Here is a 27887-nt window from a genome sequence, read left to right as displayed (position 1 = left end):
AGTCTGTTCGCCTTCAGCCGGACGTTGGCGAATATTCTTCTACGGCGGACCCATATCTGCGTATCATGATACGCGAAGAATTACAATCAATGGGCTTGTCGTCACCGTCAGTGTGCCCCAGTCCGCCTTCTGGCGCGGCCTTGCGTGACGTCATCAGGGATGAACTGGCGTCCTTGTCCTGCTCTGCGCGCGTGCAACCCTCCGTCTCTCGTACGCGGAAGTTGCTGCCGCGCCTCCAGGCAACGTCAACTCAACGGTGCCGCTAACAACGTACGCGTGGGCTGCTGCTGCGCCTCCAGTGAACATCCCGTCAATGCCGCCCGAGCTTTCATCGGCCCATCTGACTGCACTGACTCCCGGAGCACCTAGCACCCTGTACTACCCGCCTTGGCGTCCGTCACGTCCCACGTGCTATCACTGCGGCTATCGCGGCCATATTTCCCCCCTGCTCCCGATTTAAAAAAAAAAAAAAAAAAAAACGATACAGCTTTCTGTTGCACAATACGTGCTACGTAAAAGTGTTTTTTCCAAGCGTCAAAGAACCCCGCGAATCCATGCAAAGTGCCTCGAGCGGCCAGTCGCGCGGCTTGAAGTCATTTATTACTTGAATGGTGTATTTTACGTCTTGCGGTAATCAGATATAAAACGTTTGTGTTTTCTATTGTCCAGCTTCAGCTAACGCGAGTAAGGCTTTGGAACTATTTTCAGAAGCGCAGGTGTTTTTTTTTTTGTTTTTTTTTTTTTGAAAGAACGTTGTCCGCGAGTATGATTACCTGATCGTTCCGGCTGCGACCCGTGTGCAGTTTGCCACCGATCTCATGACCAACGATTTCCTGCGAAGCAATAAATTTTATTGACCAATAGAAATAAAGCTGCCAGATTTAGACTTTGGCTATCGATGGTTATAGAGCTAAAGGTCTAGAGTCTATTTGGGAGCAAAATTGCAGGTTATTTTAGCAACTCACTCCTGACGGAAAAATCAGAGTTAGGCTTCCATCGGTGCGTTCGTCAACTGTAAACAAAAATTGTTCTTAAGTTTTCACACAAGGAGGCGAAATCAGCACAGTGATTCCTTTATTGTTCAGTCTGTATATACCACTAATACGAATATGCTATAAAGTATATTCAGTCAGAATATACTTTATTATTCAGTCTGTACTCCACCGCCAACTTTCGCCAAGGTACCGGTGGGATAACATGTGTGTGTCTATTTTGTAGCAACTGGGTTTCTGCAAGTTTTTAATGGCTTTAACTATTCACAAATGGCAATTGGATAACAATCCTGTAAGCTAAATGTATATTACATAGGCATGCACTATAGTTTAAGTCGTATATATCACGAACATCTGTGGTTTCTCACTTTCACTATACGGGGTGATCATTTTTAACCTTTACGGAATTTCAAAAAAAAAAAATCGCCTGTTGTAGACAACAGCTCAAATACTTTTGTAGTCAGTGAACTGGATTATTCAGAGATGTGGACATTCAACTTGCACGAGAAATCAAAACAAATATTCAACTATTTAACAAAAGCTCTCTAGTCAATTTCTTAATTACTTTATGACATATATTGCAATTTACGAATTGTAGCCGGTGATCTTGCAAGAAGTATCCACTTGAAATGAATTACCAGGATGACACCAGTTTCGAGATATTATTTACCAAAGTGTGGGACGAAATACAGGGGCGTTCCAGTTACTTTTGTGCTTCAGCGCATAAAAGAATGTTTTGTTTAAAAAAAAGTAAGTAGGCCAACAGTGTATTTTCACAGCTAGTTTGATGGCGCATATCTCCACACTGGCGTCATTCTGAAAATAATTCCAATTGGATATGCCTTTTAAGCTCACCGACTATACCATTCGTAAATTGCAATGTGTGCCGTATAGTAATTAATTGAGAAGTTAATTAGTGAATTTTTGTTATTTAGTTGAATATATGTTTCGATTTATCGTGCAAGTAAATGTCCGCCTCTCTGAATTATCCAACTCGAGGACTGGAATTATGTTATCTGCAACAGGCGATTCTTAAAAATTCTGTAAAACTTAAATATGATCACGTATATCTTATTCTTTTTCCCTTTTCTTTTAACGGCTCTGCTCTCAGGCGCATTCATTCTGTTTCACTGGAAAAGGATATTGAAAATTTTCACCGTAGGAATTATTTGTTTACCTTTAATCGACGTTCATTCGCAGAATGAATGTCTTCGTCGTCCCGAGTAACCACGAACTTTCCCGACGACCATTCGTCTCGCACCTGGAATATGAGAATTTGAATCAAAGGGATCCACTAAACACAAACACTAAATCAAATTTGAATAACAACGTATTCGCCAAAAAATGTTTTCTTTTTAATTTTGCCATTATAAGTTGGTTATTAGAAGAGAAATTGCACGTGAAAGTTCATTTTCTTTAATTATAAATTTCGTGCCGAAACGCCAGCGCCGATAAAGCAGTGTGACGTCATGCATTTTAACTGATCTTTTTTCGCATTTCCGGAAACATGCCATGATCAATTTTTGGCTCATGCATATCAGAATTCAGTCCATTCCATTTTTGCGATAAACAATTACTTAGGTCCTAGCAGACACCGTAAAAGTCAATGACGTCATGACGAGCTGGTGCGGAAACTTTTAGGCGGCTTCGCCACCAGTTTTTCCTTCATGCGTATTTTCTGGCTTCTACCAACCCTTTTCTTTCTGGCGGCATGCGTGGCGTTTTTGGTATAGTGCAAGGGTAGTGTACTAATCCAGGTGAAATCATTTTTCTTCTTAGTGTCACTTTAAGTTTAACGCTCGCTATCGGTAGACGTGTTTAGACATTTGCATATTGTCGAACGGCACAGTTACGCTTTGCATCCTTTCGCCCGGCTCCGCCCTAAGCGCGCCCTCTTACGTACTTCGGTCAGGCCACGACGAAGGGTGTCCGCCTCTTGTGACGTAATGATTCCTGCGCATTTCAACGCTTCGGCGTACGCCTTGCTTCCCTGTAATGAACGAGAAGAGAACCGAGGGCCCCATATGTTTTTTTTTTTTGTTAGTTACGACTACATCAGCTCAATGGACAATGGAACCAAGGATAAGAGAAACATGCAGTAGTCTGCCGTTAAGATCGACGAAACCGGTTAAGCTGAATTTCCGGACAGATTAGCAGCAATGTGCGAACCCATGGTTGGTTTCCCATATACGCAATGCAAAAAAAAATCCACTTATTTAAATTATAAGGTTTAACGTCCCGAAATTGCACAGTAGAGATATTGTAAGAAATGTACTGTAGGGGCGTCCCTCATATAGGCGTCCCCCTTTTAGCGTTCCTCATGAGTGCTCTGTCCTGTGATTTCTTTGTCTTTCGGTGCGCTTTACAACGTTCCAAAGAGGGCTCCGAATTAATTTGGCCGCCTGCGGTTTCCTCTCGCACTCCTGCAATGGAAGTGAAATCTGCGCAGTCCTTGTACGTATCGGTCTTCAAAACGACGCTCCTACGCGCGCATAGGATGCTGGCAAATGCCGTTGCTAATCGCAACTTTAGCAGCCGCTTAGTGAAGAAGCATGCAGTGTGGTCCGCAGTTAAATTTAGCTTCCATACCGTGAACGCATTTTGTGCACCATGACAATGACAATATAGAAACAAGACAACAGCACGTCACCACATGCGCGTTTAGTGTTATTGCCACAAGCGTAATACCACGGCACTTGATGTTTGCCAAATAATATATATATATATATATATATATATATATATATATATATATACCGTTGGACAAATAAACTTTATTCCTATCCTGTATATATATATATATATATATATATATATATATATATATATATATATATATTCACAGGCCCACCGATACCGCCGCATCTGCTCTGACGAGAAAGACTTCCAATGTCATGCAAAGGAACTCAGAACGGCCCTGGTGGCGAAGCACTACCCGGAACGTATTGTTGATGATGCTATAAGCCGAGCACAAGCCTTAGACAGAAATGAAATTTTGACTGGCTCAAAGCCCCGCCATCCGAAAAACCAAACCAACCTTATCCTCACCTACTCATCTACATTACCGCACGTGAACAACATCCTAGCCAAACACTTTAATATAATTCAGCAGAGCACACGTTTGTCTTCAATTTTCACAGAGCCACCCCGAGTTGTCTATCGCCGGGGAATAAATCTAAGAGATATCCTCGTCAGAGCTAGGACAACCACGGTTCAAAACATAGAATCAGGCTGCAGACCTTGTGGTAAACCCCGCTGCAAGGTCTGTAAGCACATGACTTCAACCTGTCTTGCTAAGGCTACTTCCTCTGATTTCGCATTCAAAATTAAGGAACCTCTAAATTGTGACAGCAGCAATGTGATCTACATGCTCCATTGTGAAGTCTGCGACCAACAGTATATAGGCCAGACTGGAACCGCGTTCAGACTCCGTCTAAACAACCACAGAGCTCACACCCGCGCACTACCACATCTCCCATTCTCAAAGCATATCAGTCTGCCTGAGCATTCATTTGATAAAATACGTGTCACTCTTCTCCAGTCAGGCTTCCGCTCTTCTCGTGAACGGGAACAAAGAGAGTCATATTTTATCCACAAATTTAGAACAATCACGCACGGCATAAATGAACACATGGGAAACCTCTCGTTTCTTTGTCCATAAGTTAAATTAGCTAAAATCAGAACTTAATCCCCGCATGGGCAAGCCGAACACGTGTGTGATGTCGAAAGAATGCCCACTACCGCAGTGGGGGAGCGGACCGAACCACCCACATTATTGTGCCTTGCTTTTTAATTTCATGCTTATTTTGCCACGCTGTTACTATTATATTTGCAGGTTATTTCTTCTTGTTTCGTGTTTCTCGTGTTTTGCCCTTGCTTTTCAATTTCAACTTCATGCTGATTTCGCCAGGCTGTTACTGTCATATTTGCAGGCTGCTTCTTCGTATTTCGTGTTTTTCGTGTTTTGCCCTTGCTTTTCAATTTCATGCTGATTTCGCCACGCTGTTACTACATTTGCAGGTTATTTCTTCTTCTTTCGTGTTTCTCGTCTTTCGCCCTTTACTTTGTCTGGCACGACCAGGTCTTGGTGTCTTTCCCTTAACTCTCTTTCTTTTAACTCTCCCTCTTTTTTTTTCTTTTCTTTTTTTTTTCTTTTTTTTTTTCCATGCTCAACTTAACATGACAGGCGTGTCTGCCAATTGTGCATGTGTAAGACGCTTACCAGCGACCTTGCCCTAAGCTTCGTCTGGCACGACCAGGTCTTGGTGTCTTTCCTTTAACTCTCTCTCTCTCTCTCTCCTTTTTTTAACATGACAGGCGTGTCCATCAATTGTGCATGTGAAACACGCTTAACAGCGACCTTGCCCTTTGCTTTGTCAGGCAGGACCAGGTCTTGGTGTCTTACCTTTAACTCTCCCTCCCTCCCTCCCTCCCTTTTTTTTTTTTTGCATGTTCAACTTAACTTGACAGGCGTGTCCGTCAATTGTGCATGTGAAACACGCTTAACAGCGACCTTGCCCTCTGCTTTGTCTGGCACGACCAGGTCTTGGGGTCTTTCCTTTAACTCTCCATTCTTTTTTTTTTTCTTTCTTTCTTTTTTTTGCATGTTCAACTTTGTCATATATCTCTCTATCTCTCCTTTCTCACCTTTTTTTGGCGCCTTCTTTCTCTGCCTGAAGATATAAAAAGACTGTTGCAAGATTTTCCTGTATCCCTTGAAAAAGGTCGGTCCACCGACCGAAACTGTTGGGAAAATATTAAACCTAAGATAACCGCGAAGTTGTGCTTCTGACTTTCCTAAATACGCTTGGCCCATTGAAAAATCCAGTTACTACTATATATATATATATATATATATATATATATATATATATATATATATATATTGCTACGGCATGAGCCGGGCAAGGAGACGAGGAGAAGTCGTTAGCTGGCGCAGCCTCTGGGGCTAGATTTCAGATGCGATCAATTAGAAAAAGCCTTATCAAACCCAGTTCTGACTGCTTCTCCAGATTATAAGCACCTGACATTTCCCTGGCGTAGCGAATCCTGTAACACAACGATGCTTGAGGTCTCTCTCACCAAATTACGTTGCCGTATTCCCTCCCTAAATTTCTACTGAGACAGGTCGGGTTTGGTTCCCCCCCCCCTCTGCTCGTTTTGACAACAAAGACCCGCTTGTATCATACCACGAAATCACTTCAAATCATAGGCTAGCACGAAGAATTTTTCCTCCTCCTCACCAAAACCTCAAGAAAGCACAGGCCGTCACTTACAGACAGTTGCAGACTAGGACATACATCACACCAACAACACTAAGCAGGATCAATCCAGACTTTCCTACTGCATGCCCACACTGCGGCCACGAATACAACAACTTCGAACACATGCTCTGGCTGTGCCCTGCCAACGCGGGCACGGACTTTCCTGACCAGTCCTCCTGGGACTCAGCGCTCAGAAGTACAGAGCTCATCGCTCAGCTCAAGGCTGTCCAGAGGGCCCGGGCCGTCGCCGAAGGACTATGTCTACCGGCCCCGACCTGGGTGGAGCCACCGGATAGATTGGCGGGGCCTCCGGCCCCGCTTTAATTCTTTCTCCTCAGGACCTAAATAAAGTTCGTACTCACTCACTGTAACGAGGAAGAGACGATACATCACTTTCTTCTATCTTGTCGCCGCTTTACTGCGGCAAGAAAACGATTGTTGGAAATAACTTTTCGAAGGCTTGGCCTGGACTTAAGAGAACCTAATATTCTTTCGTTCGGCGCGTCCACTTTGGGATTCAGCCACAGGGATGCTTGCTTCGCTGTCCAAACGTTTCTAACAGAATCCAAACGAATACGCTGCTAAATTCTATCTTTTTTGTACTTTTAAATTAATTATTACTCATTCGATATGACTTTCCTGATTTACTTTAACATATAATTCTACGCTGTTCAATACTAATTCCATAGATATTCGGAAATTTAGCCTCCATATTAATTTGGAATAATTCATCCATTTCTTGGCCAATCCCCCACCGAGGGTAGGAGCCACATGCGTGATAGGCTACAACAACAACGCTATCTTTACTTCACCATCAACCTCGTCCTTTAAATAAAGCCGGTTGAACATTAACCGTAACAGTTTTGTGGTGGAGGTGCTGGGTACTTCGACCAAGACGACGGAGCTGCTGCAGCAAGTGCCACGCCGAAGCCGACGCTTCGCTCGACTGCCTCCGACACCACTTGAGATCCCGATGTCCCACAGCGGCGACCAACAGCCTTCTCTGGCTGCTCTAGTGCAAACAACCGGCGCCTGGATGCATCAGATGGAGCCTATATCGCCCTTTCTCATGAAAATTCGGCGAGGACGTAGAGGAATGGCTCATCTACTGCAAGCGTGTGAGCAAGTACAGCGGCTGGAACTCCACGGCTCAGCTCGACAATGTCGTCCTGTTCCTCACAGACATTGCGCTAGTGTGGTTCGAGAACCATGAAGATACCTTCACAACGTGGGACAGCTTCGTTATTGACCTCACAGAGTGTTTTGGCGATTCCACCACGAAAATGAAGCGGGCGGAGCAGACATTGCTTCAGCGCGCTCAAGTCCCAGGTGAGACCTGTACTACGTACACAGAGACGATCCTGAAGCTTTGCAAAACGGTCAATCCTCGAATGTCCGAAGAGGACAAAGTTGGACACATTCTCAAAGGCAATGCCGAGGATGCATAGCCGAATTTAATCGAGAAGAGAGTCTCGTCTCGGTCGCCGACCTCATCAAGCATTGCCGCACATTTGAGGCCTTGAATCTGCGCCGTATCACGCCAAAGTTCGGCAGGTTAGCGAATGTCACAACGGTGGCAAGCGTTGACGATAACGACAGCTAAGTTTTCAATTTGACCTTGCGGCAACTATAAGGCAAATTGTCCGCGAAAAACTTGAACGACACACCAAAGGGGCGGATGTCGAACAGCTTGGTTGCGCTTCCAACCAACCTCAAGAACATGCATCTGCTGTGTCCGCATTGTCTGCCATGCCAGGCGTTGCAGTCTCTCGAGTCGATCAGCTGCGACAGCACCGACAGCACCGACGTTCCTTTCCCGACGACATGACGCACGATCAACGCACTCGTCGAGCTACCACCGCGAATCGGCATTCGGAAGATCGCGTTTATTATTCGCAGCTTCCTAGGATTGACCCCCAGGCTTACAACGTCGGTCGCGCATCTCCTGTGTTTTACAGCTGTGGCGCCTCAAGGACACATTGTTCGTTTTTGTCGCCGGCGCCGACAGACAACAACATATGGCCCACCACCAGCTTGGCCTAATTTTGAACGTGACAGTTATGACGAACACTGGCCGACAGACCCTGATACTGCACGCACCACAGGCGCGCCACCCCGGAATACCTTCCGTCAATATAGTAGGAGTGGTTCGCCAGCTTCAGACCGCAGCCTGACGCCCCCAACTAGTCGCCAACGCCGTTCACCGTCACCACGGCGACGTGCTACGTCACCACCGCCGTCGGGATACTAGCCGGCGCGGCCGATAGAGGTAAGGTCGCCGAAAAGTCTGCGTCTCTGCGAAATACTCCACTGCCTATTATGAAGGTGAAGTTTTGCTTCGATTCATTATGCTTCGGCATGGTCCCCCCCCCGGGGTCATTATTAGCGATCGCGGTCGTCAGTTCGTTGCGGACGCCATAGAAGAACTGCTTTGTCTCTGCAGTTCGCAATTCAATGCCTTATTACCCTCAGACAAATGGGCTTGTAGAACGTATGAACAAAACTCTAACTAACATGCTGGCCATGTACGTACCTTCCGATCACAGAGACTGGGATGACGTACTCCCCTTCATCACCTATGCTTATAATACTGCAAAGCATGAGACGACCGATTACAGTCCTTTTTATCTCCTTTACGCACGTCCACTGCTAAGCTGCATTGACACTATACTACCGTTTGACTTTCATAGCGAGTACTCTGTTGCCAAGACGCTTTGTCTAATTGCCGAAGTAGCCCGGCGTATTGCTCGTCTTCGTACTGTGGCATCGCAACACCGATCGAAAGAGCGCTATGACAGCCAACGCCAGTCTGTCTAGTACGCTAAAGGAGACTTTGTGTGATTGTGGACCCCGCAACGCAAACGTGGCTTATGCGAAAAGTTTTTACCCCAGTACACGGGCCCATTCGTCATTGTAGATCGCTTGAGTGACTTGACATAGTACGTGGTGCCACGTTTGACGTCAGCTGGTCGTCGGTCTAGCCGGACCCAGTTAGTACATGTTGCTCGTCTTAAGCGGTTTCACCCTACGCTTCCCGAGTGATTTGGACTTGCCCAGCGGGCTTCCTCTGGCAATCGGGGATTGCTACGGCATGAGCAGGGCAAGGAGAAGAGGAGGAAGACGTTAGCTGCCGCAGTAGGGTGGCTAATCTAGCCACCCTAGCCGCAGCCTCTGGACGCCATCTTTACTTCACCTTCAACCTTGTCCGTATATATATATATATATATATATATATATATATATATATATATATATATATTGTGAGGAAGAAGACGCGCCTCCGTCCAGCGGCATCGCCAACGCTCGGCCCGCTCTGCTCGCGCTGTTGGTCGCTGGTGTCTTTTGGAGACGGTGCTCCACGCTACCTCGCCGTTCTTGGAACTCGAAGCGTCCTTGAAGGACTACGCCAATAAACCTCTTCTCAATTGATGGAGGTGCTGGAATTCCCCCGCCGCTTGCACCCTGGAGCTTCGAACCCGAATGCTTCCGCCCATCATGACCGACAACACAGACCCGCCTGCGCCCCAGCCCGTCATCTGCGCCGGTGTTCCTCGGCTACGTGATCCGAAGGTCTTCAGCGGTACAGATGAAACGGACGTGGAGGACTGGTTTACGGCGTATGAACGGGTGAGCGCGCACAACAAGTGGGACGATGTCGCGAAGTTGACCAACGTCATATTTAATCTTACTGGCGTTGCCCAACTCTGGTTCCATAACCACGAAGTCGACATCCCGACATGGTCAACTTTCAACACGTCTTTCACTCAAGTCTTTGGTTGACCTGCTGTCCACAAACTACGCGCTGAACAGTTATTGCGAGCCCGTGCACACAGACTGGTGAAAATTTCACTAGCTACATTGAAGACGTCGTCGACCTTTGTAAACGTGTCAACGCCACCATGCCCGAAGCTGATAAAGTTCAGCACATCCTTGAAGGCATCGATGACGGCGCATTCCAGATGCTTTTGGCCAGGAATCCGCGCACCGTTTCTGATGTAGTCACGTTATGCCAGAGCTACGAAGAGTTGAAGAAGCAACGCGCCCTGACTCGGTAGCCTCTGTCGACCGCCGACTCGCTAGCGAGTCTGGTTGCCGTTTCCGACCACTCTCCACTGCTTCAGCAGATTCAAGACTTCGTGCGCGAGGAGGTTGCCCGTCAACTTTCCTTGGTCCCCTTCACTCAGGAGCCGTCCTTTTGTCTGCCTTCAACGCTCCGCACTGCCATTGCCGAAGAGATCGCTCAAGCTGTTCCCGTCACTCACCATCTGCCACCTGTGGCCGCGCCTCTTCCCTATACGCAGCCAGTGCAGCCTGTCGCCACACCTCTTACGTATGCGCAGGCAGCGCAGCCTGCTGCCGCGCCTCTTACGTATATATGCGCAGGCAGTGCAGCCTGTTGCCGTGCCTCCTACCTATGCGCAGGTAGTGCGTAGGCCTCCCCAGCCGCCTTTCTCGGTTCTGCAACAGTCTGCACCACCCGCTGCTTCTTGGGCTGGGCCGAGAGTCAGCAATCCATGGCGGACGCCTGACAATCGTCCCATCTGTTACGCCTGCTGCACGCCAGGACACGTCGCTCGCTATTGCCGCCGTCGCCTTCCAACTCCCGACGACGCTGCCCGGCCGTTCCAGTATGGCAGTCAGCCCATGCGCCAATCAGCCCCGGGTCCCTCCCAGCGGTACGTTTCTTCTGACCTCCATGAATTTCCGTCGCGCCGCTCCCCATCTCCTCGTCGACGACGATCGCTCTCCCCAATTCGTCGCCGACCCGCACCTTCCGACCAGGAAAACTAAGCGCCGCAGTTCGCGAGGCACGAACTGCGCCATCTGCGAACTGCCCGAGTCCTCGCTCTTCTCCTGCTAACATGGTCGCAATATCTGTCGAAGGTATTTCTACTTTTGCGCTTGTGGACACGGGTGCCGCCGTTTCTGTTATAGCCGCCAAACTCTGCCGTTCGCTGCGCAAGGTGACCACGCCACTGTCTGGACTGTCGCTTCACACGGTAAGAGCGCAGCACGTGACACCTCTAGCAGCCTGTACTGCCCGTGTGCTTTTACAAGGCGTTTTGTATGTTGTCGAGTTTATTGTTCTTCCTGCCTGCTCACATGACGTCATCCTTGGGTAGGACTTCTTGTCCCGTCATAATGCCGTCATCGACTGCGCACGAGCTGAAGTTGAATTTTCGCCGCTGTGCATGTGACGCACCTTCCCACGACGCTCTTGATCAGCCGCCTAAACTGGTCGTGCGTGAGGACACCGACATTCCACCTGGCTATTTTGCCCTTGTCCCAGTCGTCTGCGATGCCGTCACCGATGCTACGGTCTTCTTTACACCATCTGACATCTTTATGAGTCGCAAAGCCGTTCTACTGTCTTTTGCAACGCTTGACATCGCCGCTGGCATCAGCAATATTTTTGTGTACAATCCACTTTCTGCGTCGGTTACGTTGCTTGTCGGCGAATGTCTCGGCCGCGTGGAACAGCTTGACTCTTCGTTCTTTGTTACCGTGCCCGACGAATCTTTCCATACTGACTCGAACGCACTCCTCGCCCTTTCAACGCTTGAAGAGTCGTCGAGTGACATGTTTTCCAGTTCCATCTCCACGACACTCACCCCTGCCGAACACTCCGAGCTTCTTCGGCTTCTACACCACTTCAGAAATTCCTTCGATGTTTCTCAGCCGCAATTGGGCCGAATGTCGGAAGTACAGCACTACATTGACACCGGCTTATACCAGCCGTTACGTCAGCGACCGTACCCCGTCTCCACCGACGAGCGTCGCGTCATCAACGACCAAGTCGACGATATGCTACGCCGTGGCGTTATCCAACTATCCCACAGTCCCTGGGCATCTCCTGTCGTTCTCGTGCGCAAGAAGGACGGGTCTATTCGCTTTTGCGTTGACTACCGTCGATTAAATAAGGTCACGCGCAAGGATGTCTATCCTTTGCCGCGCATCGACGACGCCCTTGACAGCCTTCAGGGCGCGCCATTCTTTTCGTCCTTAGACTTGCGTTCTGGCTACTGGCAGGTTCCAATGGCTGAAGCCGATCGCCAGAAAACGGCATTTATTACACCTGACGGCCTATACGAGTTCAACGTGATGTCCTTTGGACTTCGCAACGCACCTGCAACGTTTGAACGACTCATGGACAATACGCTGCGTGGCCTCAAGTGGCCTATGTGTCTTTGTTACCTAGACGCAGTAGCGCACCCAGGATCTCTGCCAGGGGGGGGTTGACAGTTTGCCAGTACCATCTAAACAGCACTAATTTCGATTTCTTCACGGGAAATTGTCCAAAAATGCGCTTTTTGCGAGTGTGCAGACGATTGCGTGTCTTACATTTTAATTACAGTACTCAAATGCGTAAGGAAAGAAAAGGGGTTAAACAAAAGGGGGGGTTAAGTCGGCCTCAGGGGGGGGGGGGGGTTACAATCCCCGAATCCCCCCCCCCCCCCCCCCCCGTCGGTGCGCCACTGCCTAGACGATGTCGTGGTTTTCTCGCCTGACTTTCCGACCCACCTCCTTCGCCTTAAACATGTCGTGTCTCACCAACGCTGGCCTGCAACTGAACCTTAAGAAGTGCCGCTTCGCCGCGCGGGTGCTGACAATCTTAGGCCACACCGTGTCCAAGCACGGCGTTCTACCGGACCCTGCGAAACTTCGTGCAGTCGCTCAGTTTCCGAAGCCTACTAACGTCAAAGAACTACGCAGTTTTGTGGGCCTGTGCTCATATTTCAGGCGCTTTGTCCGCAATTTCGCATCGATCATGTCGCCCTTGACCCAGCTCCTACGCGGTGGCGCGGACCTCTCCTCCTGGTCTCCTGCATGCGACGCCGCGTTCGCTACACTGCGTCGTCTTCTTACCTCTCCACCTATTCTTCGCCATTTCGACACGACAGCTGCTACTGAGGTACATACAGACGCAAGCGGGGTTGGTCTTGGTGCCGTCCTCGCGCAACGCAAGCCCGGCTACTCCGAATACGTGGTCACCTATGCGAGTCGTACGCTGACTAAAGCGGAGGCCAATTACAGCGTGACTGAAAAAGAGTGCTTGGCTCTATGGGCGCTTGGCAAATTCCGCCCATACTTATACGGCCGCCCATTTGATCTAGTAACGGATCACCATGCGCTTTGTTGGCTCGCCACGTTGAAAGGTCCATCTGGCCGCTTAGCACGCTGGGCACTCCGAATCCATGAGTACGATATTCGCGTCGTCTACCGCTGCGGACGCAAGCACACTGACACAGACGCCCTGTCCCGTTCACCTCTACCTCCAGACTCGGCCTGCGGAACTGCTTGCGCTCACCCCCTGTCATCTCTTGACCTTGACTCGATTGGCAATGAACAACGCCGTGACCCGTGGATCGCTTCTCTTTTCGCCTATCTTTCCGGGTCATCGACCACCCCTGTATCACGATCCCTCCGACGCCAAGCTGTTCATTTCGCCATTCGTGATCAGCTGCTCCACCGACGCAACTACGCTCCCGAAGGCCGTAGATGGCTACTAGTCATTCCCCGCAGCTTGAGGTCCCAAATCTGTGCCTCTTTTCACGACGATCCGCAATGTGGCCACGCCGGAGTATTTAAGACTTACGAACGTATCAGCCACCGCTACTACTGGCGGGGAATGTACACTTATGTACGAAAGTTTGTTCAGTGCTGCCCTGACTGTCAACGTCGCAAATTACCACCTTTACGTGCGTCTGGTGCCTTGCAGCCGCTTCCGTGCCCTGCCAAACCCTTCGATCGCGTAGGCATTGACCTCTACGGCCCGCTTCCCATGACACCGGATGGCAATCGGTGGATTATAGTTGCGGTGGACCATTTGACACGCTACGCCGAAACTGCGGCTCTACCGAATGCTACAGCGCGGGATATAGCCTCTTTCGTCCTGCATCGCTTCATCCTGCGACATGGCGCACCTCGCGAACTCCTCAGTGATAGAGGTCGCGCCTTCCTCTCCGAGGTCGTCGAAGCTCTGCTTTCGGAATGCCACATTATTCATCGGACGAGCACGGCTTACCATCCGCAAACTAACGGGCTCACGGAACGGTTTAACCACACTCTCGGTGATATGCTCGCGATGTAAGTGGCATCTGATCATGGGAACTGGGACCGCATACTTCCTTTTGTCACGTTCGCATACAACACCGCGACACAGGCTACTACGGGATTTTCACCTTTCTTCCTCCTATATGGACGGGAACCATTGCATACCATCGACACTCTCCTTCCATACCGTCCTGACGCTTCCGAGTGCCCACCTGTGTACGAAGCTGCCCGACAATCCGAAGAGTGCCGCCAGCTCGCGCGCACCTTTACGTCACAAGAGCAACAGCGCCAGAAGGAAGGCCGCGCCGACTCGCTGCCCAGTCCCACGTATGCTCCAGGGTCTCTTGTATGGCTGGCTGTTCCTTGCCAAACTCCAGGCCTTTCCTCAAAACTCGTTCCAAAATACGAAGGGCCTTACCGCGTCTTGGAGCGAACGTCCCCGGTGAATTTTCTCATTGAGCCACTTTCTCCATCTGACGACTTGCGCCGGCGTGGACGTGACCTCGTCCACGTGGCGCGTCTCAAGCCCTACCATGACCCCCTGCCCACAACATCTTAGGTCTCCAGGATGGCTCTTTTTCTGCGGGGGCGATTGTGAAGAAGACGCGCCTCCGTCCAGCGGCATCGCCAATGCTCGGCCCGCTCTGCTCGCGCTGTTGGTCGCTGGTGTCTTTTGGAGACGGTGCTCCACGCTGCCTCGCCGTTCTTGGAACTCGAAGCGTCCTTGAAGGACTACGTCAATAAACCTCTTCTCAATATAAAGGTCGGTCCACCGACTGAAACTGTTGGGCAAATAAACTTAAGATAGCCGCGAAGTTGTACTTCTCATCTTATATGTTGTTGTTTTTTTCATCTATCAAGACTACACGGGCAGAGGCTATCTAAAAGCAAGATATTCTCATTGCATGCATTGAAGTTATTGTGCAGAAGTTAACTGCTCCATGCGTTATCCTAGGAACTAGGCAGTAGGCATCCGCGCGGCTTTCCTGCAGCAGGCTCATTCGGGCTTTTGAATTTCAAGCCTTTATTGCCATAAACATACAATTTATGGGGGATTTAAGGAAAATGTTGCACACAGCAACTTGACGGGCCTTAAAACCCAGTCTGAGGGCAGCAACGGCAGGCACAGGCGCTAATTCAGGACCGTGACTCCACAAGTATTGTTATCCCTTATATTCAAATAGAAATGAATATTCGGCAACATCGAATAGTGAATTCTCGAATTGAATATGAATCGAACAGCTAAGGCTACTCGATTTGTATCCAAAATATCGAATATTCGCACCCTCTTTCAATCTTGCTTGGCTCGCTACAGCGCTGAAATCATGTTCGTGCATAGACGGTATATACCTTATTAATAGCGAACTTATTCGGAGTACGTTCTTCTGAAAGTGGCCGCTCACGAAGGTAGAAGCGGTTTCAGTCTTCCGAGAGGACAGCAATCGAGAATGTACTGCTATTGCTTCCGTCTCTCTCTCTCTTTTCTTTTTTTTAAGCGAACGTTTTCTTGCCTACCCTCTCGGGTTTGGCGTGGCTACTATCTGTCTGCTGTATCGGTGCCGTTGTCAGATGGGAAGAGGACTTGGCACCCGTAGGTACCGCGCCCCAGAGCTTACGTGTACTCATCAACCCAGCATCATTCGGTACATTGACCCCGGCACCACCCCCCCCCCCTCCTACCCGAGCTGACTGGGTGGGGGGCTTTGGTTTGGGCCAATGGGCTTCATCCTGCGACAGTGGCCCCGGACAAGGGGGCCACTGTGGAGCGGCACTAACCGTGCTATTTCGCGCTTCACACAACCGGCCATGCCGGTCGTCAGGGACACGAGCCCATCAGACCCTCGGATTACCTCGACGGAAAAGGTGTCGAGGCAAACAACCATGGAGACAACAGAAGCCGTCCACGGCGCAGCGCACTCTGTTGCGCCAGCACCGGTTCCAACTCGTGTGTTCCACTGAGACGAACGGAAACACGTGGATCGACTGGCGCATACTGTCCAGTCGGGTGACCACGTATGTACCATGTATCATAACTTAATCGAAAGCTTACCACCTAACTCATCGAAAATCACAGCTGGGCGAGCCCACACTTCGAGAAACTTCTTCTCGCCTAGGTGATGCCGCTCCCGGGTGAGATGGAACCAGACTTCCTTCCGTGCTTTTTCAAGCACTTCGTGAAGGCCCGGCGCCCCTCCCCCGAAAACCGCATCACATCGTGCTAACCAAACTTGGTATGAGCACTCGACAAGAAGAAGCACGAACTGGTTGATCGCCTGCTTAGGCAAAGGGTGCAGGAAACGAACGGTCTGAAACGGAACGCCCGGGAGACTGAACAGACTAGCTATCCGTTGGAGGAGAGCGGCAGAAACTAAACACTGCGAAAAGATGTGAACTGTATCCTCTCGGCCACCACAAAAAGGGCACACTCCACGAGCCGGGATGGCTGTGAAGGATCTGTAGCTAATCGGCAAACAGCCCCGCGCCAGGCGGTACATGAACGTAGCTCGCCTGGCGTCGAGGAAGCTTGCCGTAATGAGCTTCCAGCTTGGCCTGTGGAAAGACAGGTCGTACCTTTGGCAATGCAGGGGGAGACCGGGGGTAAGAATATCGACTAGTTCTTGGAGCAGAGTTGAAACAACATCGATGTCGGAATGGACCTTGCGAAGGCGTGCCAATGAATTGGCAGCCACCGCATAGAATGGGGACGGGGATCCTGAGCGAGGCACACAGTGAGAGAATGTGCTCTGGGAAAACAAGCGGAGTCTGGTGCTAAGAAAGAAGGAAGTAAAGCTTCGAGTAAGGAGCATATCTGAGCTATGGGCAACCTGGGTCCACCTGACGTGTAGTGCAGTGGCTACGATGCCCAAGTCGGGAATTCCGAGTCCTCCCTTATCCTTGGGCAGCTTAAGCACCTGCCTAGCTACACAGCCAGTTGTCCCTTTCCAAAGAAACCGAAAGAGAACCCTCTCCAACATGAGCTTGGTTCGGGTTGGAACAGGAGACACACATGCTACATACGTGAGAAAAGAAAAAAAGAAGAAACCTAAGGAATATTCGCTCTAGCTGTCAATGGACACGACAACACGCTGAACTCCTGAATCCTGGTTTCAAGCTTCTCCTTAGCTTGCTGCCAGTTTTCAGAAGACAAACCGTCTGGATCGAATTGGAAACCTATAATTCGCAGCCGCGTTTTCACGGGTAGACCATGAACGGGCTGCGGGCTGGACGGAGTGGAATTCAAGTACATGGCTGCACTTTTCGACCTATTCAACCTCGCACCGCTCGCCCTGCAGTAACTGTCCATGACGTCCAAGACGGTGCACGCTGATGCCTCGTCCGGGACGACAATGGACAAGTCGTCTGCATAGGCGAACAGTGCAACTGGAGGGGAACCTGGTGGAAGTAGGAACTTGCCCATTCTACTGTCACAGGATAGCCTCTGCAGAAGGGTGTTCAATTGGGAGTACGTAGAGAGCAGGGGAGAGGGGATCTCCCTGCCGTACACCACTACCCACAACGAAAGCCTCCGAGATGCGATCCTGTATGAGAACAGCAGAAGTTGGTCGAGAGTACAAAGCTTGGACCATATACGCTGAAAACCCACGCTAAAGCCGGCCTCCTTCAAAACCCGAAAATGGTACTTATGGCTAATGGTATCGAAAGCCTTCTCCTGATCAAAGGAGCTGTATCTGTCGGCATCTCGGCGAATGTATTCGTTGATATGTACGAAGGTTATATGTGCGCCAAATGAAAGTACCAGCGAACGGCCGTACATATGGTGCGAGTAAGCGCACCTCTGTTCCGCTTAACAAAGACATAAATTGCTGCATAAAACCCGCCCGAACAAATGATATCGGCTCACACGTGTCTCTCCAGCACACCAAACTGTTAGTGGAATAGCGAATTATCTTTAACGGATTCTTTGATTTACGTTATCTTCTTCGATTTAGCCATTCGGTGTGTGCCACTGGTCGTGTGCCCGTCTTTGGCCAATCCTCTAGAATGGGTGTCACTGTGGCACAAGAGGTGCAGAATCGTTAAAACGTTTTCGATACGCGTCCTACTTATCTCTACATGCACATATCACCACTCTCCACTCGACAAGCGCATATCATGCATACACCGCACTCTTTGGCCAGAATTGGCCCTTGCGCCATGAAAATCAGTCAATCAATCAATCAATCAACCGCGCGTTCATCTTCGTGACATCGCTCCGTAGGTGTCTCATACTGTACATCCACCTGATTTGGGGTTTGCACTTCGGCATTGCTTGTGAACGATACAGTGCATGAACATAAAAGTCGTGACCTGTACGTGGTGGATAAACATACACATTGCGTAAGATTGCGCGTTGCATAGGGTGAAAGTAAACAAAATTGTAAGCATCGCCGTTATAGTTGCAAACGCATTTAAATTATTACGCTTCATGCAGATTCAAACAAGTAGGCGCATCTGCACATACACATATTTAGGTGACCCATTTGACGCCAGAATTTAATACACTGTTAATGGTGTCACCGATATATACGCGACTACTATACGGCACTGCTTCGCTGAGGACACGCCCTGATTTCCAGGTATTGCATGTCCTGTAGTGTAAAAGAAAGAAAAAAGAAGACAAAAGATTGATTGATATGAAAAACGACTGTTTAATGCCTGTGGGAGAACTCCTACTTTAAAAAAGGGGCAATGGTTTCTCCGTGCTCGTTTAAACAAATCCCGTTATTCGTAAAATTATGCAAATCCAACGCACATGTTGCAATCTATGCGACCAGAAGCATTAGCGAAGAGATTAAATAGCATTTCAGTAAGTTCTGTGGATCACTCTCGCTGTGCACCTATAGCCGACAGTTTATGAAAAATACTGGTTGGTGAGGTTCACACACACACACACACACACACACACACACACACACACACACACACACACACACACACACACACACACACACACACACACACACACACGCATATATATATATATATATATATATATATATATATATATATATATATATATATATATATATATATATATATATATATAGCTATTCGGGCCGCGCTAAGTTCTAGATAATATAGCAAAAATGGTGCAATTACAACGCTAGTATACACGATTTACGCACACATATGGTGGCTACATGTTACTGTGGCCTCAAATGGCTGATGCCCACGAGGGTGATTGCGGCTGCACTGAAGATAAATAAGCGCGTGGAGGTTCCAACAAGAAACTTTATGAGAAAAAAGTACACATGCATTCACCTCTATGTCTTCTTTCCACAGTCTTCGGTCGTAAGTGATGGAGTTATTAAACTTTAACATAGCTTCACTGGTCTCCCCGGAAAAGCGCCCACCCCACAGCTTATTCTGAAAAAAAGAAATAAGACGAGCAGTAAGATTAAAATGCGTGTGCAAATGTTTAAAAAAAATGCTTATTGTGTGGAAAGACTCCTACGAGGCAAAAGATGGACTTACACTCTCCATTACCGCTAACCGTTGGGCCTTCGCACCTCTGTTTACTGTTAGCTCCAGGGTGCGGTGGATGATAAACGATATAGGCGTTCAAGAGCAGCGGTATCTAATCTCCAACCGAGCAAAAAACAGGAAGAGAGCAGAAACGAAACTGAAACAAAACCTAACCGTTACTTTCCAGTCAAGCCAAGCCTCTAAACAAGTAAACTATTGAGCCAGTATAATGGAGCCGGGAAACTGAAAGTCCGCATTCTGAAGTTTGTCTTCGTTTTCCCTCATGGTTTTCCCCCTTCGCGATGTCAAAGCGGGATTTTTGCTCTCTGATCTTGCCGCAGCGAGTACGTAAGCGTCTTCAGGAGGCCAGCATCGAAAATGACGACGACCTGATGGCAGCCGGCCCGTCTTTCACTGCTGAGGCGGCATTGGTTCTTGAGCGACGGCGGGAGACTCCCGTCTTCACGTTTAACACCGCTTCAGATTGTCTCAAGCGAAGTGAAAACTTGCACCGTATAGCGACGTGGGTTCCCAGCATCGACGCTTTGCTTGATGGAGGCATTCCTCGGCGCAAGGTAATCGAAGTGACCGGCGCCGCCGGCACCGGGAAGACCCAGTTTTGCATGCAGGTAACGGCGTCCAACGAACTGTCGAAGAAGTCGACCGTATACGTAGATTCTAAGGGAGGTTTCACGATAGCGCGGTATAGAGAAATCTTGGCGGGAACCTCGAGAAAGCAGGATTGCACCTCTGTTCCGTGTGGCGGAGCCGGCCTGCGCTACATGTTGTGCGATTCGTGGCAACAACTGGCATCCACCGTATGGCTCTTGCCCGACGAACTCAGAAACTGCGAAGTGAAGGAGGAGGAGGAAATAACGTTGGTTGTTTTAGACGGCTTTGACTTTCACCTGAGGAATCAGCTTCAGGACCCCCGCGAGAGGAAGAAGGTGCTCAGCGGACTGACGCAGAAGCTCGTCGAAATCGCGAACTGTGGTGCAGCCGTACTAGTTACGAATCACTTGTCTATGAAGCCCAGCTACAGCGACCCGTCGTCCCTTGTGATTGCTCCAGCTTTGGGACAGGGGTTTGGGCACGAGTGTGCCTACAGGGCAACATTCGTGGAAGAGGATGGTCTCTGCAAGGCTATTTTTTACAAAGCACCAACGTTCGGACGTACCACGGTGTTGTTTAGAATACAGCGGGAGGGAATTGTTGAAGAGACTGACGGCTTTTAAATACCGTGGTCATGCGCTGATATATGAGCGTCGTGGGTACATACAAGTCTTACATGTGATATACTCTGCTATTTTAAAGTTTAACTATGCTATCATACACACTATTACTTCATTTTAACATTTGCCTTCTGTGATAAGTTTATCTTGTAAATGGTCGCGGATGAATTTTTCTTGTGTGTGGTTTCTCTGGAATGATTTGGGAGTTTCTAATTTACATTGCAGTGGAAAATTGCATTAGGATGTACCTTGCACAGAACTATTGCAGCATGTCTTGTGCACTACCTTCCACAAATTGTTTGATCCTGTCTTATTTGTTGTGTTGTATTCGTTTGACAAACACATGCTGATCGCACTTTTCGATCTCCTTTGCTGTGCTGAAATAACAAGTTCAAGAAGCAGCATATTTGAGTGAAATTCCATGTGAACTGATAGAAACTTTGAAATCCCTTGTCCTGTAAACGTTTGTGGGTGACGGCTGTACTGTTGGCATCAAACGAAATGCGAACAGCAAAGTGCAAGCCCAAAGCATTACTGAAGCTGCAGTGCACGCCTTCGGCCATTCATTTCCAGAAACAGATGCACACATCTGGTTTGCCCACAGAGTGCTTGCCCTGCTGCGATAGTTTTGCTTCTGTTTCCCTTTGTTTTCGTTTTTTCGCTTTTTAATCAAAGAAACCAGAAGCAACCTTTTGCAGTAGTGCGGCAATCCGGATGTGCGCACCTGTCTCGGGTAACAAATAACCGATGGCCTACACTGTACCTTCAGTTATGCTTTGGCCATGAGCATTGCTGTTTCTGCTTCATTTGACACTGGTAGTACATGATCACAGAAATGTATGCTTCATAATCTTTTGTCCAAGACTGTGTTCACATATTTTATTCCTCGAATCAATACCTGCCCTCAAAGTCTTCAGTTTCAGTCCACTGACATCACAAAGGAAAGAATGGTGAGTGAAGCTGTGCCTAATTCCTAATCAGGAGTTCCAAGCATTGCTCATTTATTGATAGAATCACTGGATTTGGAACATAAACTCAGCAGCAGAGAACTGTTTGGAGGGCAATAAGATGTTCTAATTTTACAAGTGCAAACCAGTTTACATTCTTAAAAATTCACAACCTTTTTTGATAAACATGATATTTTTTACGACTTTTAACGGAGTGATGACTGGCACGTATCCTGCTATAACATTAAATCAATTTCCACGTCATGTTTACATTGACTACGTGGCTTGTTGTAGAGTTTACAGATTTTCACTTACCTTTCCACGAGCATATTCTCTATTTCACTCTGCTTAGTACTAGCATGAATCATCACTGAAACCTCACTGGTCCATTACTGGTAGTATCACTGTTAGAACATGCTATGGTGGCCCAGTCACTATGGCATTGTGCTGAGGTAGCGTGTTCCATTCCCGGCTGCAGCAGCTGCATTCCGATGGGGGGTCGAATACAAAGAGCGCTCGTGCGCATTTGTGAACCACCGGTGGTTGAAATTAGCCTGAAGCCCCCTATCCCACTAGCTTGTACATTGCTTTGCGACGTTAAACCGGAATACTTGGTTTGATCACCTTATGGTCATGATGACCACCAATAAGGACAATAAATATGTTGGTACCTTTGTTAAAAATTCTGTGTCACCTCTGTGTCATGCGCTAAACAGCTTCGCTGGTCATCCACCTTCACAGAGTGAAATGGCTCGTGATTTTTTGATGTGGTGGACACAATGTATTGCCGCAAACCAATTATACAGTTAAGAAGTTAATGTCTCCAACCAACAAAAGGTGGCATTTGTTAAGACCTTGCATTTTGGAGCCAACTCTGCTGCTTCCTCGGAGGTTAAATGACAAATGACGGCAGGGTGAAACTTTTTAACGGTACTTTATAATAGGGGGAGTGGAAGGAGAGTATCGCTTGGGATAGGGGGGGGGGGGGGGTAAACTTGCTTTCTAGTATGCTTGATTGACAGGGGAATGTGGGGGGAGGAGAGGCACGTGGACAAGGGTGAAAATGTTAGCACTAAAGATGAGAACCTGCTATTATTAGGCCACAGTGGCTTTTTCTTCCCTTTTCGCTGAAAATTGATTTGACTTAGCCTAACCAGACAGATAATTCTGTCTGAATTTTTTGCTTCCGTGTACTACTGTTGCACGAGAATTCAGTGACGGCATGAACACTGCCAACTTCGATGCTCTTGCATGCGACTCTGAATGCAAAGGCGACTCTGAATGCTTTTAAAGGGGCACTTAAGGGAAACACTAAATGAGTCTGGACTAATCAAGTACTCTTTCAAAGCTCTGCTTTCGTTAATATCAGTGATAGGTTGGTTATTAAAAGAAGAGTCAAGCTAAACTTTCCATTTGGCGATTTCGCATGGAAACAGCAACACCAGTATGTCAGTGTTACGTCTTAGATTTTAGAGTACTTTTTATTAATTGGGCCATTATGGCTCAACAGAAGTTCCTGAAACTTTCATAGTTCATTCTTTGACTTTATTAGAATACACTGAAGAAAGGTGCTAACTTGGGCCGGTCGGTACATTTCTGAAAAATAAAACAAGTAACATTGTAAAGAATGGGACATGCTGATTGAGCGCTGAGCTGAGTACAATGCAGTCCATCTTTAAAGATTAAGAATTAACTAGGCCCCAGCAGATGCGGTCAAAATTAATGACAACGGCGAGCTGGTGCAGGAACTTCAAGGCAGCGGTGCCATGCATCTGCATGTCGTCCTTGAGTACTTTCAGGCTTGCCAAGCCTCTTCTCACGGTATTACTGAATTTCTTGGTATTGTTGAAAGTATTACTGATTTACTAATGCAGCTTAAAGCATTTTTCTCCTCAGTGTCCTTTTAATGTTGTACCAATGTTTGAGGTGCCCTACTGGGATAGATCTGCCTATACCTCTCTATCAACTAAAACTATCACCAAGATCACCTATCACCAAGATCACCTTTTCACTCTACCAAAGACATAACATTTGGGATTCCATCGAGAACAAAGCAAAGTCATGCAACTCTACTGCACAGACTGAGACTTGGGGTGGTGTTTACTCATCATTAGCTTCATATGATAGGTTGGGAAAATGGCCCCAACTGTTGGGCATGTAAGAACCCAAAGGTAATCATGCCATGTTGTCTGGGACTGCCCGGGCTTCATCATAGTGTGCAGCACATAATGGAAACTTTTTTTTTTTTTTGAACGGCAGGCTTCTTTCAAAGAAGATTCTGGGAGTGTGGAATGACACTCATAACATACTGTGAGCATGAAAACCGCTATTCACATATTTAACAGAGAGCCTCACCTCCAGGTTTTGTGTGCTATGCACATTACATGTGTACACTGTAATTCACTGTACATACATCATTGTCATCCACACCCCCTTTCTTTCCCTTTTCCCTACATAAGGTAGCAGGCCAATGACAAAGCTTCCGCCTGATCTCTTGCTTTTCTTGCACTAAAAAAATATTTCTCTCTGTTCTCTATCAACTGAAGTAAAATTTTTAAATTTGGCAGATCCCATGGTTATGTAGAAACTGGCTTGAGTGAAGCTTTCTTTGATGTTTTCACAAATGCTATGGAAACAGATCAAACGGCAGAAATGTCTGTATAAAATGATGCAAATGTAATGTAAATTTGCACAAATGTAACACTGTGGTCCCATTTTGTTCGCCTCACTTTCACCATACTCCTTCAGTTCTCTGTTCCCAAGTTCGTCAGCTTTCTCTTGCATACGTCTTCACTTCTCTGTAGCTCAACACCCCTTGCTCAGTGCATGCTCTGGTCCTGTTTTGTTTACTTCACTTTTTTCTTCACACTCAGCTGCTTCTGTTTCAAACTCTTTCTTCACTTCTCTGTAGTCAACTTCATCAATTTTCTCTTGCCGACTTCTTCACAACTTGCCTCTTCTTCTGCTTGTCTATTCGGGCACATACTCGACAGCCTAAGTTGCCTTCCAAGCGAGACAACACCCACAAAGAGGGAGGAAGAGGCAAAGAAAACATCGCTCTAACAATTTTTTTTTTTTTTTTTTTTTTTTTGTAGAGAGCACTTGGGTGTCATTTCGAATTAATATGGGCTTATGGAAAACTTCTTGCAATGTGCATTCATCAGGCTACATAGGTATACTGCAGGACAATCACCTCCCAGCGATCTCTAGCCATCTGTAAAGGTGTGATGAAGGATGATAACACAGGAGAGGATGCACAAGAGCAGTGTCGGCGAGTTGAGTATTGGGCTGATCATCCAAAAAGGCACAAGTGCTAACTCGGGCTGATCTCACGTCTGCTTTCCGTCAGATAAACTCTCTCTCCAGTTAACCCTGTCCTGCATCAGTCGATACTATCCTAGGCCTGCAAGTTTCATTTCATCACTCCATCTATTTTGCAGGCTCCAACAGTGATTTCCTTGTCTTGGCATCCATTACTGTTTCTATAATAAATAATGACTTCTTATCCGCTTTATGCATTTCATGACCACTAATGCATTATTATGCATTCATGGATGCTTAAGAGAAAATTCAGTAGAGCTATTTTAGTAAATTACACTTTTACAATGCCAATAAAGCCACTTATCATTAGAAAAGGTTGATAAGCCGGAAAATGTTTGAAGACAAGATGGGCAGTGACACTGCCTTAAATTCCAGCACCAGCTTGCTGTACTGTCGTGGATTACCACTACATTCGTTCAAGCCTGGTTAATATTTTATTGGTAAAGATGGCCTACATTGGTTTCTACAGGAGCCAAAAGCTGAAGTTAATAAATTTCTAGAGCTTTTACTGTGGTACAATGACCCAAGCATGAAAAAATACTTCAAAATCTGTGATGTCACCCTGATGAACCGACACGGTGGTTTCGGCGCAAAATTGAGAAAATATAGAAGTTTGTCTTTTATTTTTTCTTCTAGTAATAAACCTCTTACTGCGAAATTGCAAAAATAGTTTTGAATGATTATTTTATCAGTACAGACTGATTTAGTGTTTTCTTAAGTGTCTGTTTTATCCACTAGAATATCAGTTACTTATATCTTCTCTGCAATCCTCTCTTCCATCTTTTTATCTCTTAATGTTATGCATATCAATTACATCACTTGTTTGCACAGTCCCTATAGCTTCTTTCAAGTTCCTTCATTATCCCTAAAGTTTCGGCTCCGCAGCTTAATACTGCCAAATGTTTTGGTTTTGTAGTGTTTAAGGATCTTGAGAAGCTGCTGTTCACAATCTGGGAGGGTGTGCCATATGTGACACAATTTTATTTGTCTGCAGATTTATCTCTAGCAGCGCAGGTCTCTTGTGACTACTTGGCGTGCTTTGAGGGGCTGATACAAATCATGGACTCTTATTTCGTTACCAGGCTCTTGAACATTATTTATTTTTTTATTTTATTTACATATACTGCAGCCCAATATAGGGTTATAGCAGGAGTGGGAACATTATACATTACTACACAATAAAAACATACACATACACAAAAAAATGAAAAAAGGACGCGCTTTACATGTTAGCGAGGTGCTTACTGGTGGTAGCTATAAAATCTTTTTGTGATAGTGAACGAATGTTGCCGGGTAGAGAATTCCATAGCTCAATTGTACGTGGAAAAAAACTGTATTTTAATGTCTTAGTACGGGCAAAGATAGGTGTTATGTTCAAGGCGTGGGAGCTACGGGTACAACTTGCGTTTGTAAATGTGATGTAGTTACAATCAGAAAGACCACAGGTGGAGTTGCATATAAGAGTTTTAAGGCTTCGATGCAATACCGTGAAAGTAATGGCTCAATGTTCAGAGATTGTTGAGCCTGTGTTGGCGAGAAATTGCGGCTGTAATTTTGGCAAATGAAACGGATAGATTTAGGTTGAACATTAAGCAAAATTATTTCACAGTGTTTACAGGGAAAGCATACAGCAGATGCATATTCTAGAACAGGGCGAATTAACGTTTTATATAATAACAGTTTAGTATTGTGAGGGGTCTTAGCTAAAGTGCAGTGCAAATAACCTATATTTTTAGGGCTTTCCCGTTTAAATATTCGATGTGTTTAGACCATGAAAGATGCTCTGTTAGAATGACTCCCAAGTATTTATGTTGACACTCTTTTAAGTGGGATGCCATCCAGAGAATAATCGAATGAGGGGGGCTCTGTCTATTGGCAAATGACATCACGACTGTTTTACTACAGTTGATGTTCATTTGCCACATTTTGCACCAAGTGCAGAAAGACATAAGGGATTGTGCAAGACGGTGATGGTCATCAATGGAGTTAATAGGTTCGTATAATACACAGTCATCTGCATAAAGTCTGATTTTAGTTGAGGTGCTACGAGGCAAATCATTAATATATATGAGAAATAATAGAAGGCCTAATATGGATCTCTGAGGAACACCTGATGTGATGTCAACAGGAGTTGATTCCACTGAATTAAAAGAAACAAATTGAGAGCAACAATGAAGAAAACTGGCTATCCAAGAAACAAGACGGGGAGTTAAAGATTATTGAATATGGCATTTAGTTTTACCAGTAGTTAAGAATGAATCACAGAGTCAAAAGCTTTAGAGAAGTCAATAAAGATGGCATCCACTTGTTTACCTACATCTAGGTTAGAAGCGACAACAGGAACAAAATCGACTAATTACGTTACAGTGCTATACACATGACGGAAACCATGCTGAGCAGATGTTAGAACGTGATTAGAGTTAAGGAATTCGATTATGTGTTTGTGAATAATATGCTCTAACGTCTTGCAAGACTGGGCTGTGAGAGAAATCTGCCTGTAATTAGGGAGAAGTTGCTTATCACCTGATTTTTACAAAGGCAGGACTTCGGCTGTTTTCCATTTTGTTGGTACTTCACCGGAGTCTAAGGATCTTTGGAAGATTACACTAA

General features: G+C 46.9%; 2 protein-coding genes across 3 annotated transcripts in view; one reads left to right on the top strand and one right to left on the bottom strand.

Annotated features, from left to right (window-relative positions):
* The window catches only part of LOC119445830 (argininosuccinate lyase-like), a 45238-nt gene extending 25342 nt beyond the window's left edge, over window positions 1-19896 (bottom strand). The window contains exons 1-5 of one of the 2 annotated variants that reach the window (XM_037710127.2): window positions 19787-19896; window positions 19574-19678; window positions 2896-2982; window positions 2170-2253; window positions 774-833 (exon numbers count right to left, since the gene is read on the bottom strand). In XM_037710127.2, the coding sequence (XP_037566055.1) occupies window positions 774-833; window positions 2170-2253; window positions 2896-2982; window positions 19574-19678; window positions 19787-19795 (345 nt within the window). In that variant the 5' untranslated portion in view covers window positions 19796-19896. The remainder of the gene's footprint in view (window positions 1-773; window positions 834-2169; window positions 2254-2895; window positions 2983-19573; window positions 19679-19786) is intronic. The other variant, XM_037710129.2, reaches the window with a different exon arrangement.
* A 107-nt stretch (window positions 19897-20003) lies between these two features.
* LOC119445829 (DNA repair protein RAD51 homolog 3) lies at window positions 20004-22696 on the top strand. Its single transcript, XM_037710126.2, has one exon. The coding sequence runs from the start codon at window positions 20080-20082 to the stop codon at window positions 21010-21012; it is 933 nt and encodes a 310-aa protein (XP_037566054.1). The 5' UTR covers window positions 20004-20079; the 3' UTR covers window positions 21013-22696.
* The last annotated feature ends 5191 nt before the right edge of the window (window positions 22697-27887 follow it).

The sequence above is a fragment of the Dermacentor silvarum genome, chromosome 3 (genome assembly GCF_013339745.2).
Source record: "Dermacentor silvarum isolate Dsil-2018 chromosome 3, BIME_Dsil_1.4, whole genome shotgun sequence".
Taxonomy (NCBI): Eukaryota; Metazoa; Arthropoda; class Arachnida; order Ixodida; family Ixodidae; genus Dermacentor; species Dermacentor silvarum.
Note: the sequence above shows the minus strand (reverse complement) of the source record. Positions and strands in the feature narration are given on the sequence as shown.

Excerpts from the sequence above, each read along its gene's own strand:
- LOC119445829 (XM_037710126.2), top strand. The coding sequence starts at position 20,080 with ATGTCAAAGCGGGATTTTTGCTCTCTGATCTTGCCGCAGCGAGTACGT.